This window comes from Micromonas commoda, chromosome 4 (assembly GCF_000090985.2).
Source record: "Micromonas commoda chromosome 4, complete sequence".
Taxonomy (NCBI): domain Eukaryota; kingdom Viridiplantae; phylum Chlorophyta; class Mamiellophyceae; order Mamiellales; family Mamiellaceae; genus Micromonas; species Micromonas commoda.
This window is the reverse complement of record NC_013041.1, coordinates 27,466-42,219: the sequence shown is the minus strand read 5'-3', so window position 1 is coordinate 42,219 and position 14,754 is coordinate 27,466. Positions and strand designations below refer to the sequence as shown.

General features: G+C 59.4%; 9 protein-coding genes across 9 annotated transcripts; 4 read left to right on the top strand and 5 right to left on the bottom strand.

The window, feature by feature from the left end:
- Window positions 1-530: 530 nt before the first annotated feature.
- Window positions 531-2,960, bottom strand: MICPUN_57494 (predicted protein; the record flags this gene model as incomplete). The annotated part of the gene is made up of 3 exons (XM_002501160.1): window positions 531-1,460; window positions 1,611-1,709; window positions 1,950-2,960. The coding sequence occupies 3 exons, from the start codon at window positions 2,958-2,960 to the stop codon at window positions 1,074-1,076; spliced, it is 1,497 nt and encodes a 498-aa protein (XP_002501206.1). The 3' UTR covers window positions 531-1,073.
- A 173-nt stretch (window positions 2,961-3,133) lies between these two features.
- Window positions 3,134-4,483, top strand: MICPUN_57493 (predicted protein; the record flags this gene model as incomplete). The annotated part of the gene is made up of 1 exon (XM_002501537.1): window positions 3,134-4,483. One exon carries the CDS (start codon window positions 3,134-3,136, stop codon window positions 4,481-4,483), a length of 1,350 nt encoding a protein of 449 aa, XP_002501583.1.
- A 48-nt stretch (window positions 4,484-4,531) lies between these two features.
- Window positions 4,532-5,293, bottom strand: MICPUN_81164 (predicted protein; the record flags this gene model as incomplete). Its single annotated transcript, XM_002501159.1, has 1 exon — window positions 4,532-5,293. The coding sequence occupies one exon, from the start codon at window positions 5,291-5,293 to the stop codon at window positions 4,532-4,534; it is 762 nt and encodes a 253-aa protein (XP_002501205.1).
- A 451-nt stretch (window positions 5,294-5,744) lies between these two features.
- Window positions 5,745-6,891, bottom strand: MICPUN_57491 (predicted protein; the record flags this gene model as incomplete). The annotated part of the gene is made up of 2 exons (XM_002501158.1): window positions 5,745-6,336; window positions 6,398-6,891. The coding sequence occupies 2 exons, from the start codon at window positions 6,889-6,891 to the stop codon at window positions 5,745-5,747; spliced, it is 1,086 nt and encodes a 361-aa protein (XP_002501204.1).
- Window positions 6,892-7,068: 177 nt separating this feature from the next.
- Window positions 7,069-8,106, top strand: MICPUN_57490 (predicted protein; the record flags this gene model as incomplete). The annotated part of the gene is made up of 1 exon (XM_002501536.1): window positions 7,069-8,106. One exon carries the CDS (start codon window positions 7,069-7,071, stop codon window positions 8,104-8,106), a length of 1,038 nt encoding a protein of 345 aa, XP_002501582.1.
- Window positions 8,107-8,405: 299 nt separating this feature from the next.
- MICPUN_57489 (predicted protein) lies at window positions 8,406-9,425 on the bottom strand (the record flags this gene model as incomplete). The annotated part of the gene is made up of 1 exon (XM_002501157.1): window positions 8,406-9,425. The coding sequence occupies one exon, from the start codon at window positions 9,423-9,425 to the stop codon at window positions 8,406-8,408; it is 1,020 nt and encodes a 339-aa protein (XP_002501203.1).
- A 133-nt stretch (window positions 9,426-9,558) lies between these two features.
- On the top strand, window positions 9,559-10,228 carry MICPUN_57488 (hypothetical protein). Its single transcript, XM_002501535.1, has 2 exons — window positions 9,559-9,843; window positions 9,928-10,228. The coding sequence occupies exons 1-2, from the start codon at window positions 9,721-9,723 to the stop codon at window positions 10,144-10,146; spliced, it is 342 nt and encodes a 113-aa protein (XP_002501581.1). The 5' UTR covers window positions 9,559-9,720; the 3' UTR covers window positions 10,147-10,228.
- On the bottom strand, window positions 10,187-13,270 carry MICPUN_57487 (predicted protein; the record flags this gene model as incomplete). Its single annotated transcript, XM_002501156.1, has 4 exons — window positions 10,187-10,399; window positions 10,482-12,424; window positions 12,652-12,790; window positions 12,864-13,270. The coding sequence occupies 4 exons, from the start codon at window positions 13,268-13,270 to the stop codon at window positions 10,231-10,233; spliced, it is 2,658 nt and encodes an 885-aa protein (XP_002501202.1). The 3' UTR covers window positions 10,187-10,230.
- Window positions 13,271-13,891: 621 nt separating this feature from the next.
- MICPUN_57486 (predicted protein) lies at window positions 13,892-14,752 on the top strand (the record flags this gene model as incomplete). The annotated part of the gene is made up of 1 exon (XM_002501534.1): window positions 13,892-14,752. One exon carries the CDS (start codon window positions 13,892-13,894, stop codon window positions 14,750-14,752), a length of 861 nt encoding a protein of 286 aa, XP_002501580.1.
- Window positions 14,753-14,754: the final 2 nt, after the last annotated feature.

Sequence of the window (14,754 nt, the reverse complement as noted above, 5' to 3'; positions counted from 1 at the left end):
AAAAAATCCCTGAAGAGAGAGATCAGCAAGCCAAAAAAAGTCCAAAGTCCAACCTCTCAACCATCCTCCAGGATAACCAATCCACTTAGAGCCAACACAACAAACTCTAACCCACCCCTAGCAACAAGAAGCTAATCTTTGAAGAAACAATTCACATCTTACTCTGCTCGGCAGCGAAGAACATGACAAACGTTTCCACTCGTAAAAGACTTCTAGTGCTCAAACACTCGGCGATGCGGTGTGATGGAATGATAGGCAGAACGAATGTGCGATGAGACAAAGCGATGGAGCAAATGAATCGTTACGCTGTGAAAGTGAACAACTGGAACGCCGCGTGATCGATCGATGAAACACTGTACAACAACTTGAGCCGCAACATAAAATGAAGAAGAACGAACCGGATGGCGAAGCGGTGAAACAAACAAACAGTGACCACGGCGGAGGCACTAAGGCTGGAAACAGAACCCCAAAACACAAAGGAAGATCTGGAGCTTGTAAAGGAATGGCAAACGAAAACCTGGTCCCAAAGCAAACTAGTCGGAAAGAGCATATCTGACCTACTGGTGACCCGCCACGAAGGAGAAACCTAAATCATCCTGGGAAGAATACGCGACCCAAACAAACCACACAGTTCCAAGCGAACCAAAGTGAGCAAACTGGCGACTCAAACATGCAGAATTACCGCGCGAATCGAAGAATCGATGGGCATAGAATTGCGTGCGGGAATACTCTACTGCAGCAAGGACGCCGGATTTCGGACGCTTGAACGTTGTACCAAGTAAATCATCAGTGTGGCAGTGAAGTGATATGTGTTCCTGAGAGATCAAAGACTCGAAAGGCATGACGCGCGTGTGTGCAATATGCAGCTACGGCTCGTGACGGTGAAGCGATGATCAAAGGCAAGGCAACAGATTGCTGGGCGAAAGCGCAGTGTGTGGGGTGATTTGTGCCAGGACAAAGAATAACCTCTCCGCGACTCTCCACTCTTTCTTCTTGCCCAGTGGGTCAATCAAATGATACGTTTTACTTGCACCTGGGTGACAGATCATGAGGCGGAACACGGTATTCTGGACTTACGCATTTCTGCGGTGGACTCGTAGTTTTGCGGATGAACTCCTCTGTGCACCTGAGAACAAAACCAGCGTGGCGGGAAACGAAAAGATGCCTCTTACGCCACTGTGGTGCCCCCTGAGGGGTCTTTTCCTTTTCACATTTCCGACGTGTGGTTGCCCTCGGGACTTACGGGCGGCCCGGGGTCTTACTGAATCCTGAGCTCCTGAGCGAGCATGAAGGTGATGCCAACGCGCGAGGCGTGGTCTTTGGTCGTTTCCGAGAAAGTTGGGTCGTCGAACAGAACTTGCAAACCCAAGAAATTGGCCGGTGGCCGGAAGATAATTCTCGTGCGTGGCGAAATGCAAAGGCATTGGGCAGAGCGTGGAAATCGTGACGAGCTCGCCTAGCTGACGTACGCGCGAACGCGACGTATGGATACGAAGACGCGGCGCTGAGGTGAAACGGGATAGCAGGGAGGTTAGGGCTGGCTGCTCGGGGAGATCTTGGGAAATAATTTTGTTTTACGGCGTGGCTGCCAGATCTCGGTCGGGTCTCACCTTGCGCGCGTTTAGGAGGCGCTTCCCATCACTCGCCGTCCTCCTGTGGCACACCGGAGACCGGTCTGTGCCTGGGCATGGTGACTTCGCCCTTGACCTCTTGCGACGTCGCGGATAACCGCGTGCCCAAAGAAGTGAATTAATTGTGCCGCGGCCCAGTCAACTCGGGAAAGCGAATCAACGGCTGCAATCGGATCTTGAGTTCTCGCGCGTGGGGCGGATTGGCGTTTTGGGTCACAGAACACTTTTATCGTGGGGAACACGAGTCGACGCTCATCGACGTGACACGATGAAATTACTCATTCGACCGCGTGCGATCGTTCACGGCGGCACAAACACCTTGCCCCCCGTCCCTACAACCCCAAGCACCCTCCAAGCGGCGCTTCCACGGTCACCCGCCCTCAGCTCCAAGCCTCCAGCGCCGCCTCCGGCTGGCGTCAGTATCACCCCCCTTCCCTGCAGCGGTGGATCCTCCGCCGCTCTCTCCACCACCCCAACCTGGCCCTTCCCCGCGGAATCGATCGTCAGGCCACTTGCATCTCCTCCGAGGGCGTCCACCACCGCGTCGGGGTCCAGGGCACCGCTCACTGCTATTCTCACGACGGCCGGTTTGGCTGACCTCGTCTTCACAAATACCAACGGGAAGCCTACCAGGTTAGCGACGCATCCCGCGTAGGCGTCGCCGCTGCACCTCTCGCCCGAACCCGGTCCATCCTTCTGGGTTGCGGCGCCGTTCCTCAGGGCGGTATTCCTGGCCTTGGCGGGGTTGTCGGTGCCGACGAATATCGCGGCGAGCTTTGGGGGGTCTCGAGACTCGGAAGGCAGCTTCACTGACGAGGAAGACCCATCAGCATCGCCCTCATCGCCCTCATCGCCACCGCCCCTGAGTTCTAGTGCGATACCTCCCGCACCCATGACAATGGCCCGTCCTGCGGGAGCGTCGTCGCGCTTAACGAGTCCCGGGACGGCTTCGACGAGGTAGTTGGCTGCCATGTCAGGCGTGATGGACGCGGTCCTCATGACAACACACTCGATACCCACCGCGGCAGGCGATCCTCCTCCACCGGCGGCGAATGCGGACTCGATGCTCGATGGTACGATCGGCGCGAGCAATGTCGCGGCGATGGATGGTCCGAAGGCACGCCTGGACAGCACGAAACCATCGCGTTCAGCTCCACGTTCGTGAGAAGCCGCATCATCGGCCGGAATTCCAGAGGCTCCCGAACCGCTCAGGCAGAACTTTTCAGCCGCGCGGGGCCGATGAGCGGAGACGCGCCTCGCGACACCTCGCCGTGAAACGACGCGGTCGGGCGGTCGGGCGATGCATGCGCTCCCTCCGAGTGTCAACATGCCTTGCGCCCCTCCGCGAGCTGATGCGCCCTTCGCACTGGTTGGCCGGTCTTATCCACGTCAGCCGTATCGTGAGCTGAGGTGTGCTGTCAAATAAATTGGACCGTTGCGTGTGGTGTCGAGACCCTCTCCGCTTCCGGGATCAACGGCACTGCCCTCAGCGCCACCGTCTGATGCCCAGTGCATCCAAGCCCCCTACCGGGGCTTCCAACCCGACGCCAAAGCCCCGGGACGCGCAGAAGGAGAAGGACTATGAGCGCAAGAAGCAGAGGGTGAAGGAGGCCCACAGGAAGAAGCGCGTCCGAGCGCTCATGAAATCCGCCCCGGGCGAGCCCGTGAAACTTCACTACGACACCGACTGCAGGTCCCCAGCGACCGAGGCGCACGTCGTGATGTTCTCGGGCGTATCGTCCGAGAGCAAGGGAGAAATTGCCGGCTCGTCCGGGATGGGCTGGTATGGAATGCCTAGGCGCGCTGGGAAGGGCGGCGCTGGCGGTGCCTGCGCCAACGCCCTGCTCCACTATCTGAAGGAATCCGACCGCACGAAACCCCCGGACAGGAGCTGGCTCACCACCATGGTCGGCATGCAGAAGTGGCTCAGCAAGGAGGGCTACACCACCGTGCCACGTCTATCGGCGGGAAACAACAATTTCGACTTCAAGCGCCCGTTCAGCATCCTCAACCCTCAGTGCGTAAACAGCCAGAGGCTGAGCGGCAGGACCAGGGCTGTTCTCATCGGCTGCAACTATCCTGGCACGGAGTCAGCCCTCGACGGCGCGTGGGCGGACGTGTCCAAGATGAAGAGGTACATCGCGTCCGTGGGATTTTCCAACGACGGCGACTCGCTCATGGTGCTGAGGGACGACCCCAACGGCAAATCCGGCGAGCTTCAGCCCACGAAGGAGAACATCCTCGAGGCGCTGCACTGGCTCGCGCTGGGCGCCGCGGAGGGTGACTCCCTGCTGCTGCACTTCTCGGGGCACGGCGTGAGGGTCAACCGGCCGAAGGCGTCGGAGACGGACGATGAGACCGTAGTCGCCGAGGATGGACTGGTGCCGTGCGACTATAAGACCGAGGGACCCATCCTCGACCGCGAGGTGCAGGAGATTCTCGTGTCCCGCCTGCCGAAGGGGTGCAGCCTGGTCATGTTCCTGGACTGCTGCCGGGGCGGCTCCGCGGTGGAGCTGCCGTACAACTTCAAGCTGACTCCCAAGCAGTACGCTTTCGAGAAGGAGCGCATGGCGGTGGGTTGGCCAGTGCGCAGGAACCCGCTGGCTGCGCTCGTGGACCGGACGGTGAACATGGTCCCCAACAACTGCAAGCGGGCACTTCGGATTGGCGCGAAGACTGCGGATGCGACGTGCGAGACGATTGGCGGGGTGCTGCAGGCGGCGGCGGACTCTTTCCTGCCAAAGCTGATCAAGCGAGAGTACCAGAGGGGAAAGAGAAAGATACACAAGCTCACGGGGGTCAAGGTGCAGTTCGAGCCGCACGACGAGCGAACGCACAGGTTCCTCTTTTGACGTAGCACGAGTACAAGGGGTACTCAACTTATTATTACGTGTAGAATTTCAACCTGTAGGTACGAACACCTTCAACGAGTCAGCCACCCTGCGAAATTCGTCTCGCCGCCGCCCCCAGTCGACCTCCGGCACCTGCGCCACCAGTGTGTACAGCCGTCCACCTTTTTCCGTGAACACCGCTACGTTATGCCTGTACCAAGCGTCGGTTTTGATGGTATACTCGAAGGTGAAATATTTTTGGCCGCCGCCTGAAGTGCGCGTGTACGCATCGAACAGCTCCGATGTCTTGCCACTGCCCGGGGGTGCGAGGATGTTAGCCAGCAGCCATTCCGCCTGGTTCTGCGCGTCCCCAAACCTGTCCAGCTTAAACCCACCGGGTGGCGACCTGCTCACGATGACCGAGACGTTCTCTTCTCCGGTGCCCCCCATCGGGCCGAAAGCAGACTGTGGCTCTTGGACAGTCTGGCCGAAGATTTTGGGTGGCTTCGGGACGTCGCCCAGCGCCGGAGGGTCCAACGGGTTCATCGCCTCTCGCTGGTTCGCCGCACGTGCTACCATGGTTGCATCACCGAGGTAATCCGCCGGATAAACGAACTCGTAGCCCTTCTCCGGGTTGTAGGCCCTCTTGAACCCGCCGACTGGATAGATCAAATCGAGCCTAAGAGACTCCGCCACGTCAGGCACTCCGTTCAGGAGCTTGCCGGTGATGCCCAGGAAGTTGCCTCCGAGGGCTAAGCCGGCGGTGGCTAGAGTGCCGAGGAACACTCGTCGCGGCGAGGGAGGGGCTATGGCCTGTGAGTCCGCATACATGTTCGGTCCTCCGTAGGCCGAGGACGAGGACGTGGGCTCTTCCGCAGGTGCCGACGAGCCCGGGCTATCCTCATCCGACGCGGCTACGCGGACCACGGCGCGTCGCGAGAGACCGAATATTCCGGTACCGCGTGCTCGACGCAGCCTCGGCTTTTGTGCCGATGCGCCGGGAGCCACGACGAAGGGCGCGAGACTAACGTGCATGATGCGCGCTCGAGCGAGTGATGGCGGGCGGTGGTCAGGGATAAGAAGTTAACTTTAGCACTACTTCAAGGTGACGAGGCTGATGTGGTGGCGGGTTTATCATATGACGAAGTCATCAGTCTGTCTGAGTTGATCGTGTTACAATGGTGCGCGACACTTCGACTCTACAGACCAAGTGCCGGTGCCATCGGTCTTTACTCTCCCGTATTTTCCTTCGTCGTCGTCGTCGCGTTGCCTGCACTTTGCCTCACTTGTCCGACGGGATCGCGCCTCCGAGTCCGTCGTGGTGCTCGCGGAGAGATCCCTTGGGCACACCCACCGCCATCATGAGCAGCGGCACCTCTCCCTCGTCTCTCGAAGCGATCGCGTCCTTCACCTCGCTCGCCTCGAACGCACCGACGAACGTCGCGCCGAGACCGAGCGCGGTGGCCTGGAGCGCCAGGTTCTCCGCCGCGCAGCCAGCTTCGAACTTCACGAGGTCCTCGCCGAACCTCTCGTACAGGCCGCCGTGGGATTTGGTCAAAGAGGGGTTGCCGGAGATGAGGAAGACGGCACCAGCGGCGTCCATCCAGGATTGGTGCTTCAGCTGCGCGACCTGCGGGACTGTGGAGCGGAGAAGCTTTTGGAGAACCTCGGGATCTCCCCCTTCGTCGTCACACGCTTCGTCGTTGACCTCCCCCTGCTGGGGCGGGCACTGAGGACCAATGGGAAGAAGCGCGTGACTCTCCGGTAGGTACTCGTACGGGCCGGGGGTGATCCCGCCAACGGCTTGAGATGCAATTACGTAGAGCGTGAGGGGGTAGAGTCGTCCGCCGCTCGGTGCGGTTCGTCGAGAGGCCCTGCGGAGCGGTGAGAGATGGTTTTCTTGGACGAGCAGAAAGAGCAACAAGTCGCGCTCACCCGGCGTGTCCGAACTCGTCGGGGGCCGTCTCTGGTGCGGTGATGCCCTGCGCTGCCCAAGAGAGTTGGGCGATCTCCCACAAGTGCAAATGTCCGCTTGGAAGCTCGGCGAAGTCTCGGCAGCAGCGTCGTTCGGCAACAACCCACTCGAAGGGGTGGGAGTCGTGGCCCCGGATATCTGGAGGCGGCAAGTGCACTGCACCGTCTGGCGCCGCCTTGTATTCGAGACCGGTGATGAGCGGGATAGGGCAATGCGGTTCGTCTCCGGCGCCGTGGATACCCCGTTCGGTGAACCTGACGATGGGAGGATAGGTCCCTGCGTGGCCACCAGCACCAGCGTGTTTGCTCCTCGCCTCGCTCGTTTCGCTGGTCACGCGCCCCTCGAAGGAGAAAGAGGCGGCGACGCCGCTTGGGCGACGCGAACGGCCGACAAGTCGCGTGCGAGGTGCGAAGAGTCGCACGGGAGATGAGCAAGGCGCGATGATTACACGCATCGTGGCGAGGGCGCTTGTGTTTCGCAGCTCTGCCGGCGTCGTCCACGCGTAGAAAACGCTCGCAAGACTGTCGAACTTTCCGAGAGAAGGAAAAACCCCCGAGCGGGGAGAGAAGGCACCAACAGCGCATAGTCCGGAGCGCAGAGCGCGTGAGATACTCGGTTCATCTCCTCAGACATGGCGTATGACTCAGATTCTGATGATATGTTCGTAATGCTGGACGGCGAGGGTCGCATCTTCGGCTGCGGCGATGGCATGGACTACTCGTTCAGGGTCGAGGCTGATTTCCCAACGCCGCCGCCGTCGACGAACTCCGTCGCGGACGAACAGACCACGATCGATGATCTCATCAGAGAATGCCTTACCTGCGATATGATGACAGAATGCACGCTTTGGCTCGGCGCGGAAGACATGGAAGCGCCTAATTGTGCGCTTGAACAGCTGGCTGCCGCGATCTTCAAGCACCACACCAAATCTTGTGATGACTTTGACCCCGAGTCGTCAGGTGTCGAGTGGTGGATCCAGTCGCGCGATCCGGGGACCAACCAAGGATTGACGCTCCACTGGGATAAGGACGAAAATCTGAGGATCCATCATGGACTATATGCCCATCCTCAACTCTCAACGGTGACTTACTTGACCGAAGGGGCGCCCACAGTCATCTTTGATGGACTCACAGTCCCCGCGATAGCCAGGCACGGCAACGGCACGCCCACGGGTCTCTCGCCATCGCCAGAGTGTACTGGCGTGTACGTGAGTTACCCTAAGCCCGGTAAGCACATAGCGTTCGACGGTAGGCTTCTGCACGGCGTGTTAAATGACTTGTCGCCAGAATCATCGAAGGACGCTAGGCGCGTGACTTTCCTGGCCAACGTCTGGTTGAACCACATGCCGAAGGGTGTGAGGCGATTGCCGCTCGATGCTGCCACAGGTTTTGGTCTAATGAAGCCGACGACATTTCTTGCCGCGAAGGCTGCCCCAAAACCACGAGAGGTGACCAAGAAGATTGCACCGATGGGCGGCAACGACCTCTTCGATTTTGGATGCTTTGGGTGGAACGGGGATGACTTCAAGCTGAGTTCTAAGCTCCCAAAGTCCTCGTTATCGGACAGCGGAAGCGGAACGCTTCTCGTGGAGTGCTCGGGCATACAGGTGGTGGAGAATGAGAAGCAAGGTGGGGAGCAGAAGAGCGCGAAGAGGCAACGTGTTGAGTGATTATTGTTGCACTTTTGTACCTCTGTATCAAAACGTATCGCTGTATTTGAACTCGTAGACTATCGTCGTGTGATCGCATTGCGATGGCGCTTCTCCGTGGAATCGATTTAAGAAGGGCTAGGATGCCCGGAAGTGCCGGGGAGACCCACTTGTACCACCTACTTGTACTTGAGTAGAAGAGACGTCGTTGTTGAGTTGGAAAATCCCAGAAAATGAAAGTTGCTTGCAATGCTGTTAGAGCTACCATCTAATAATGACTAACCAGCCAACTCGCGTGAAACTAATGCACGCCGGCTGTACTACAATCGACTGCGCCCTTTAGCAACCCCGACTCGGGAAAGGTGCGCGCCGACGCTCTTTGCGAACCAAACAGTATCCTGCAACGGTCCAAGGTGCGTCAGCGCCGGCGCATACTCCACAAATGCGTTTTCGCCGATGTACTCTGCAATGATGGGAGAAATGATGGACGAGTAGATGGCATCGTTCGGTGACCGACCGTACACGTCCCTCGGATCATGCGTAGCGCCGTGAGCTACCGTCACCGGGCACCGAACCTTCCCACCGCCGACGAGCTTGTTCGCCTCAGCCTCGACGCCGCCGCACGCAAAAACCGTCGACTCCGTCTCCGGCGTACAGGCCAACGTGACCTCGCCCTTTTCACCTCCGGCGGCATCGACGAAACCGTGTCGAACATACGCGTCAAGCACCTCCGATTGCAATATGTTCAGTGGAGGTTTCGACCCGTACGCGGCACGGGCGTCCGACCGGGAAGGGAAAGTCCTCCTCCTCCTCGCCGCCGCACGCTCGAGCGACATGGGTACAAATGGCGGCAGCTTCCCTGGATCGCACACGAAGATGGGTTCGAAACAATACAGGGACGCGAAGGTACCTGGTCTTGAAGCCTCCGCTCGGAGCATCGCGTGAGCCCCAAGACTGTGTCCTATTCCGACGAGCTTGCCCCTGACGAGCCCGGGCGTTTGCTCAACCACGGCGAGGAGATCCTCCGAGAACTTACCCCACCGCAGAGCGTCCCTGCCTGCACTGATTGGCGCCGTGGACTTTCCGTGCGCGCGGAACGAGAACGTGATCACGCGCACGCCGCCAGTTCGCCCTCCAAGGCCCTCGGCGCTAGAGGCTACGCGCATAAGCTCCTCAGCCGCGGCATCCCACGTTCTCGAGTGGAAGCCATTCGCGTGAGCGAGGAGCAGCACGGTGGGCTCATCGCGCTCGAGACCGGAGGAACTGGATGAAGGCGACGTGCCACGATCGTGTACTTCCAGAACAACGCCGTCTGTAGACGGAATGTGGTGCGTGCGCATTTAGATGCCCTCACGCGCGGTCCGAAGTGTCGGCAGTCCCGGCAGTTGTATCAAGATCTCACACGTGAGCGATTTATTACTGAGCAAGTATAAAGGTCAACCACAAGCGGCAGAAGCACCACACTCAGAGTCGCGCTTGGAACGAAAGCGGTGCACCCAGTTCTACCAAATCTCTGACAAACGCGTTCCAGACGACTCGAGAGGCGCGTCGTCGTTCCACACGAACTCGTCACCGGAAGCTGCAGCAGCGGCGGATCAGAGTGGTGCCGACTCCCTTTTCTGAGACCGGCGCGAAATGACCGCTCTCCCAACGGCGCGCGGCCTTTTCAGGCAGCTGCTTCGCGCTCGAGCGGTGGCATTTAGGGGCGATCAGACCGCGCTGAACGCGTCGAGAGAGGAGATTCGCAAGCACTTCCAGGTGAGAGGGCGCCAACAAGGACCAACCCTAATTCACGCCTGTCTTCCACACTGAACCCTGAACCCTTGCCCTGTTCAAACGAAGGAGTCTGCGCACCTGGAACCTGAAGAGGCGAGGAAAAAGATCGAGGAGGGCGTCGAGGCGGAATCATTCATCAGGCTTCACGTCGTCCAGGCGCAGGTCAACGACAAAGGCAACTACGAGATGTCGATAGAGCCGCAGCACGTGGACAGGGCGGTGCCGGGGGAGAATACGATCGAGTCCCCAGATGGCGGCGGCGGATGCTCGAGCGGGAAGACGTAGTGAACGCGCGCGAAGGCAGCGAGCTGGATTAGATTGTTTTCTTCATAGCACACCTGATAATACAACAGCGTCCCTATCTTATGCCTACATACTAATATCGTTCGGCGGATCCAGCGATGAATCCAGCCGAGAAATAATCGCCTCTTGCAAGCCACGTAATAAAATTTGTGGCGCCCGAGGAAACAATAAGGGCCCGCCCCCAGCGCATAGGGGCTGGCCCGAAATGAATATATCATACTCACACGGTAAGGGTCTTACCAGAGTTGATTCCAGTGTCGTCCCGTCGTAATAATCACGAGACACACAAAAGAATTATTGATGTCGACATCGCTCACGCAGTCACACCCGGCAGCACATCAGGTGTGACCAGCGGCGGCGGCGCGGCAACCTCCGAGCTCAACTCGTGCTTCAGGTTGACTTGTTCCTTCTCTTCCTTCTTCTCTTCTGCGTCATGCTCTGCGTCATCGTCTGTAGCGAGCTTTGACTTGATGTCCTTGTGGTTCTTTGCGCTGCTCTTGTCGATGGCGGTGAGGGGCGCATCAGCCCTCGCGAATCTCCCCTTGATTCTCACCCTGTTGTCTGCGCGAACCTTCCTCGACTCGTATCGGATCTTCTTCTTGAAGTGACGCTGCTTACGCTTCTCGTGATAGCGAATGAGCATCTCCTTGCGAAGGGCGGTACCCGGGGCCATCGAGCCCGGGGTCTCCGGCGCGTCTTCGCCATCCTCCTTACCCGGGGTGCCGGCGCCGGGGTTGCCATCAAACGGAAAGCCGCCGCCGGGAACCATGCTGGACATGGCGACGACGCTGCCTCCGCCGCCAATGTTTCCGCCTCCGCTCCCACCGTTCGGGGGGGACCCGCCGCCGCTTCCCTCTGCGCTCCCTTGAGAGTTCCGATCCTGCCGAACAAGCACTCCACCCGCGACGGGCATCATGCTCGGGTAGGACGAGTAGTCGTAGGTCCCGAACGCGGGTTGGGGCTGCATGAAAGCGGGCATCGGATGAGGGGGCAGGTACGCGCCGTGCGGCGGCTGCACCTGGCCAAACTGCGCTTGGAGTCCGCCAGATCCCTCCGTGGACCAGGACGTTGGATTAGAGCGCAGGCCCATGTTGGGGGATGACGCTTCACGCTTCATGTATCCGCCGCCGATGTGGTGCGGGGACCACGTGCTCGTGGACGGGATCGCCGGACCCACCCGGCCTTGATACGGGAGATCAACGCCGGGCATGTAGGCAGACATCGGAGTGGGGTATCGCTGCATCGGATCTGCAGGGTTTGAAAACACGTGTCCTTGCTGCTGCTTCTGCTGCTGCTTCTGTTGTTGCTGCTGCCAGTGCTGCGTGGACGTCGCCTCCTGGTGTGAAGCGTCAGATATGCGCGGGTCCCCCGTGATATCGGGCGGAGTGTTGCTGCCGCCCTGGTTCAGGCCGTCGCTCCCACCGGAACCCCGAGAGTTGCTCCCGTTTGCGGCGAGCCGAACCTCGGGTGAATCAAAGTTCATGTACATGCCGATCGGATCCGAGCCGTTCGAGGAGTGAGATGGGTTTCTCATGAGTCCATCGAGGTGTGGGCCCGGCAACCAAGCGTACGCGCTCGTGCGCTCGCCGCTGCTGCCCCTGGAGATGCCGTTCTCGTCCATGAAGTAGCCACCCTGAGACACGAGCGATGGCATCGGCGGAGGAGCCACACCTCCCATCTGGTGGTGAAACGGGGTCAGTAAGCCGCGCTGCTGCGACTGGTGCCGGTGCTGCTGGAGCTGGTACTGGTGCTGCTGGGGGGTGATCCCTCCAACCATCTGAAACGGGTCCCACGAGGGCGCGCCTCCAACTCCGGCTGTTCCGTAGCCGCCGTTGTGTGCACCCGCGAGTCCCTCGCCCCCGATGGTGTAAGGAGCCATACCCCCGACCACTCTCTGCCCACTGTGTTGCCTTGATAATCCCTGCATCCCGCCTCCACTCTGCGCGTTGCCACCGGGCTGCAGAACGGGCGAGCCGCTCCCCATTCGGTGCGGCCCACCCGTCAGCCCCGAGAGCTTGCTCCCGCTGCCCCCCGAGGCGGGAAACAACGCGAGCCCCTCCTTGAACGGATGTCGCGACAGCATCGTCGCGTGAGATCCGTTATATGTCGCGCCGTGCTCGTCCACCGGTTCGTCCTGCAGGCTGAAGCTCTTCAGCGGAGCCCTCGGCGGCACGCTCTTGCCCTCGAGCCTCCCATTCACAGACCGGGTCAACTCGTCGCACGGCTCGCAAAGAACCACGCGGTCCTGTCCGCAGAAAACCTGCGCGCAAGGGTAGAGAATTGAGATCGCGTGTGGTTAGTAATCGCTAGGAGGTATTCGAAGGGAATGTGACGCCTCGCGGGGATGGGCATCGAAGACGAACGGGTACGTCGCGCTTTCTTTTTTGGACGAGCCAACCAAGCGTTGTTAAACCCCGAGATTTTATCGGTTCGCCGCTCCGACAAACGCGCGCGAAGAAGATGTTATCGGCGCGGACGCCGACGCACCTTTGCTGAGCCATTCTGACAAGTATCACATAACCATGAGCGGACGTGTCTCCGCGCCACCTGATTCGCCGTGTGCACCTGGGAGGAGGGCGGATGCCGAGAGCGGGTGAGAAAAACTTCGAAGGGGAGGCGTCGGTTTCTTCGCGAGGCGCTGACGCCAAAACGCGTCGGGCGTCGCGCGACGATGCGAAAAACGCCCGTTTCGCGCCGACGCGAATGGCCCCGTCGGTAAGGATGGATCGAGTGGCATCGAGCGGGCGTTCACAACGTCGCGTCGAACGGGAACGCGCGCCCCGGTTCGGCGCGTCGACGGGGATTTCCCCCATTCCGACCGTCCCGTGGTTAAACCTGGTTTTGCCGTAATGGGTGCCGGGAGTTGGCGCACCTGCTTGTCGCATGCGAGGCACAGCCGGGCGGAGTCCGCCCGGCAGAAGATGACAGCCTTCGCTGTCGAGCAGTAGTCGCACACGCGTCCCATTCGTATTCGCTCCTCGGGGACGCGACGCGCTGTGACGTCAGCTTTCCCCGTTTCGTGACAACGCTTGGGTAACTTCCGGGGGTGGCAACGTATTCGCAGAACGATGCAGACGAAATTGTGCGGGTGCCTTATCCGCCACATTTTCGCACTTTTGGGCTTTCTCATTCGTTGAATTGATGGTTTTAGTACTTGTAACCAATCATAGTGCGCTGATGCATCCACACCCGTTTGCCAATGATGCCGTTTGGGGGGCTCATTCGGGGAATATTGGAAAAAGTGCACGACTCCCTGCTTTTTCCCGGAGAATTCTGCTTGGCATCGGCAAACTCACTGTGTTTGCCTATGCCTCGGCCATCAATTTTGTAGGTCGTTGCGAATCTTTTCTCGATGCCGGTCAAACAGCGCTCGGAATCCGAGAATCCTGAGTTCCCGGGCTCCGTATACGGTTTGGAAGGTTTCCCAGGATCTTATTTGTCACGTCAGCTTTGTCACACATATCCATTCATATGAGCAGTATCATATGAGCAGTTGCAGTCAGTCGAAGCTCCTATTACCGGTATGAATTAGTCTATTCGCCGCACTGCAGCCAGTCTCAGGACTTGGTGTGGCGCTGAGGCGCTCGGTCGAATGTTTTTGAGTCTTCCCCGTCGAGAAGGTTGCGCCTGAACACACCGCCGGCGGCGGCGACGCCGGAGGCGAAGGCGGGGTGTTCGCGAGATCAAATAGGTCGAACTGCGCGGCTAGTGGAGAGACCCGCCGGACATGAGCGACTTCTTCTCCAGGCTGACAAATGATATCACCGTAGCGTTTGAGAAGCTGGGTTCGGACTTCAACAAGGCGACGAGCGCGTCGAAGCGCAAGGAGACTGCCGGGAAGACGGGGATCGTATCCGAGCGCGAGGCGGGTTGGTCGTCGTTCCCCGAGTACGTCATAGAGCTCGGGCCCAAGGTCCGATCCATCAACTGCGAGCGGAACTCCATCGCGAGCCTTCCTGAAGATTTTGGACTAAAGCTCACTCTGGTTACAAAGCTCTCTATGGGATACAATGTACTTGCCCGCCTCCCTGACTCTCTGTGCCTGATGACGACCCTCAAGTCGCTGCGTCTTGAGAAGAACAAGATCGAGCACCTACCGGATACGCTAGGGGATCTTGTCCGGCTCGAGGAGCTGGTGCTGAGGGACAACCGTATTCGGGTGCTTCCGAAGAGCATCTGTGGGTTGAAAAAGCTCACGAGGGTCGACCTGTCCAGGAACCGGCTGACATGCGCAGAGACGCAAGACGAGAGCGGGCTCGCGAACGTCGCGGGGTGTGCGAGACTGACCGAACTGAGAGTGGACGGAAACGTAGGGATCGAGGCTTTGCCGAATGCGTGGGGGCAACTGACCGCGCTCGTGTCAGTCTCCGCGGATGAGACTCGCGTGAGGACGGTACCGACGGAGGTGTTCACGGGATGCGTAAAACTAGAGCGGGTGTCGCTGAGGTGTTGCCCGACTGACATCGACGCGATCAGAGCCACGAAAGGTTGGGACGAATTCGACGCGAGACGCATCAAGGGCAGGGACAAACAAATTCACGGTGGGGTGATGCTCGGGAGCTTGGATGATGGGCTCGACAAGAGTTGACT

Excerpts from the sequence above, each read along its gene's own strand:
- MICPUN_57488 (XM_002501535.1), top strand. The coding sequence starts at position 9,721 with ATGACCGCTCTCCCAACGGCGCGCGGCCTTTTCAGGCAGCTGCTTCGC. Across the intron at positions 9,844-9,927 it reads AGATTCGCAAGCACTTCCAG|GAGTCTGCGCACCTGGAACC; the intron begins GTGAGAGGGCGC and ends GTTCAAACGAAG.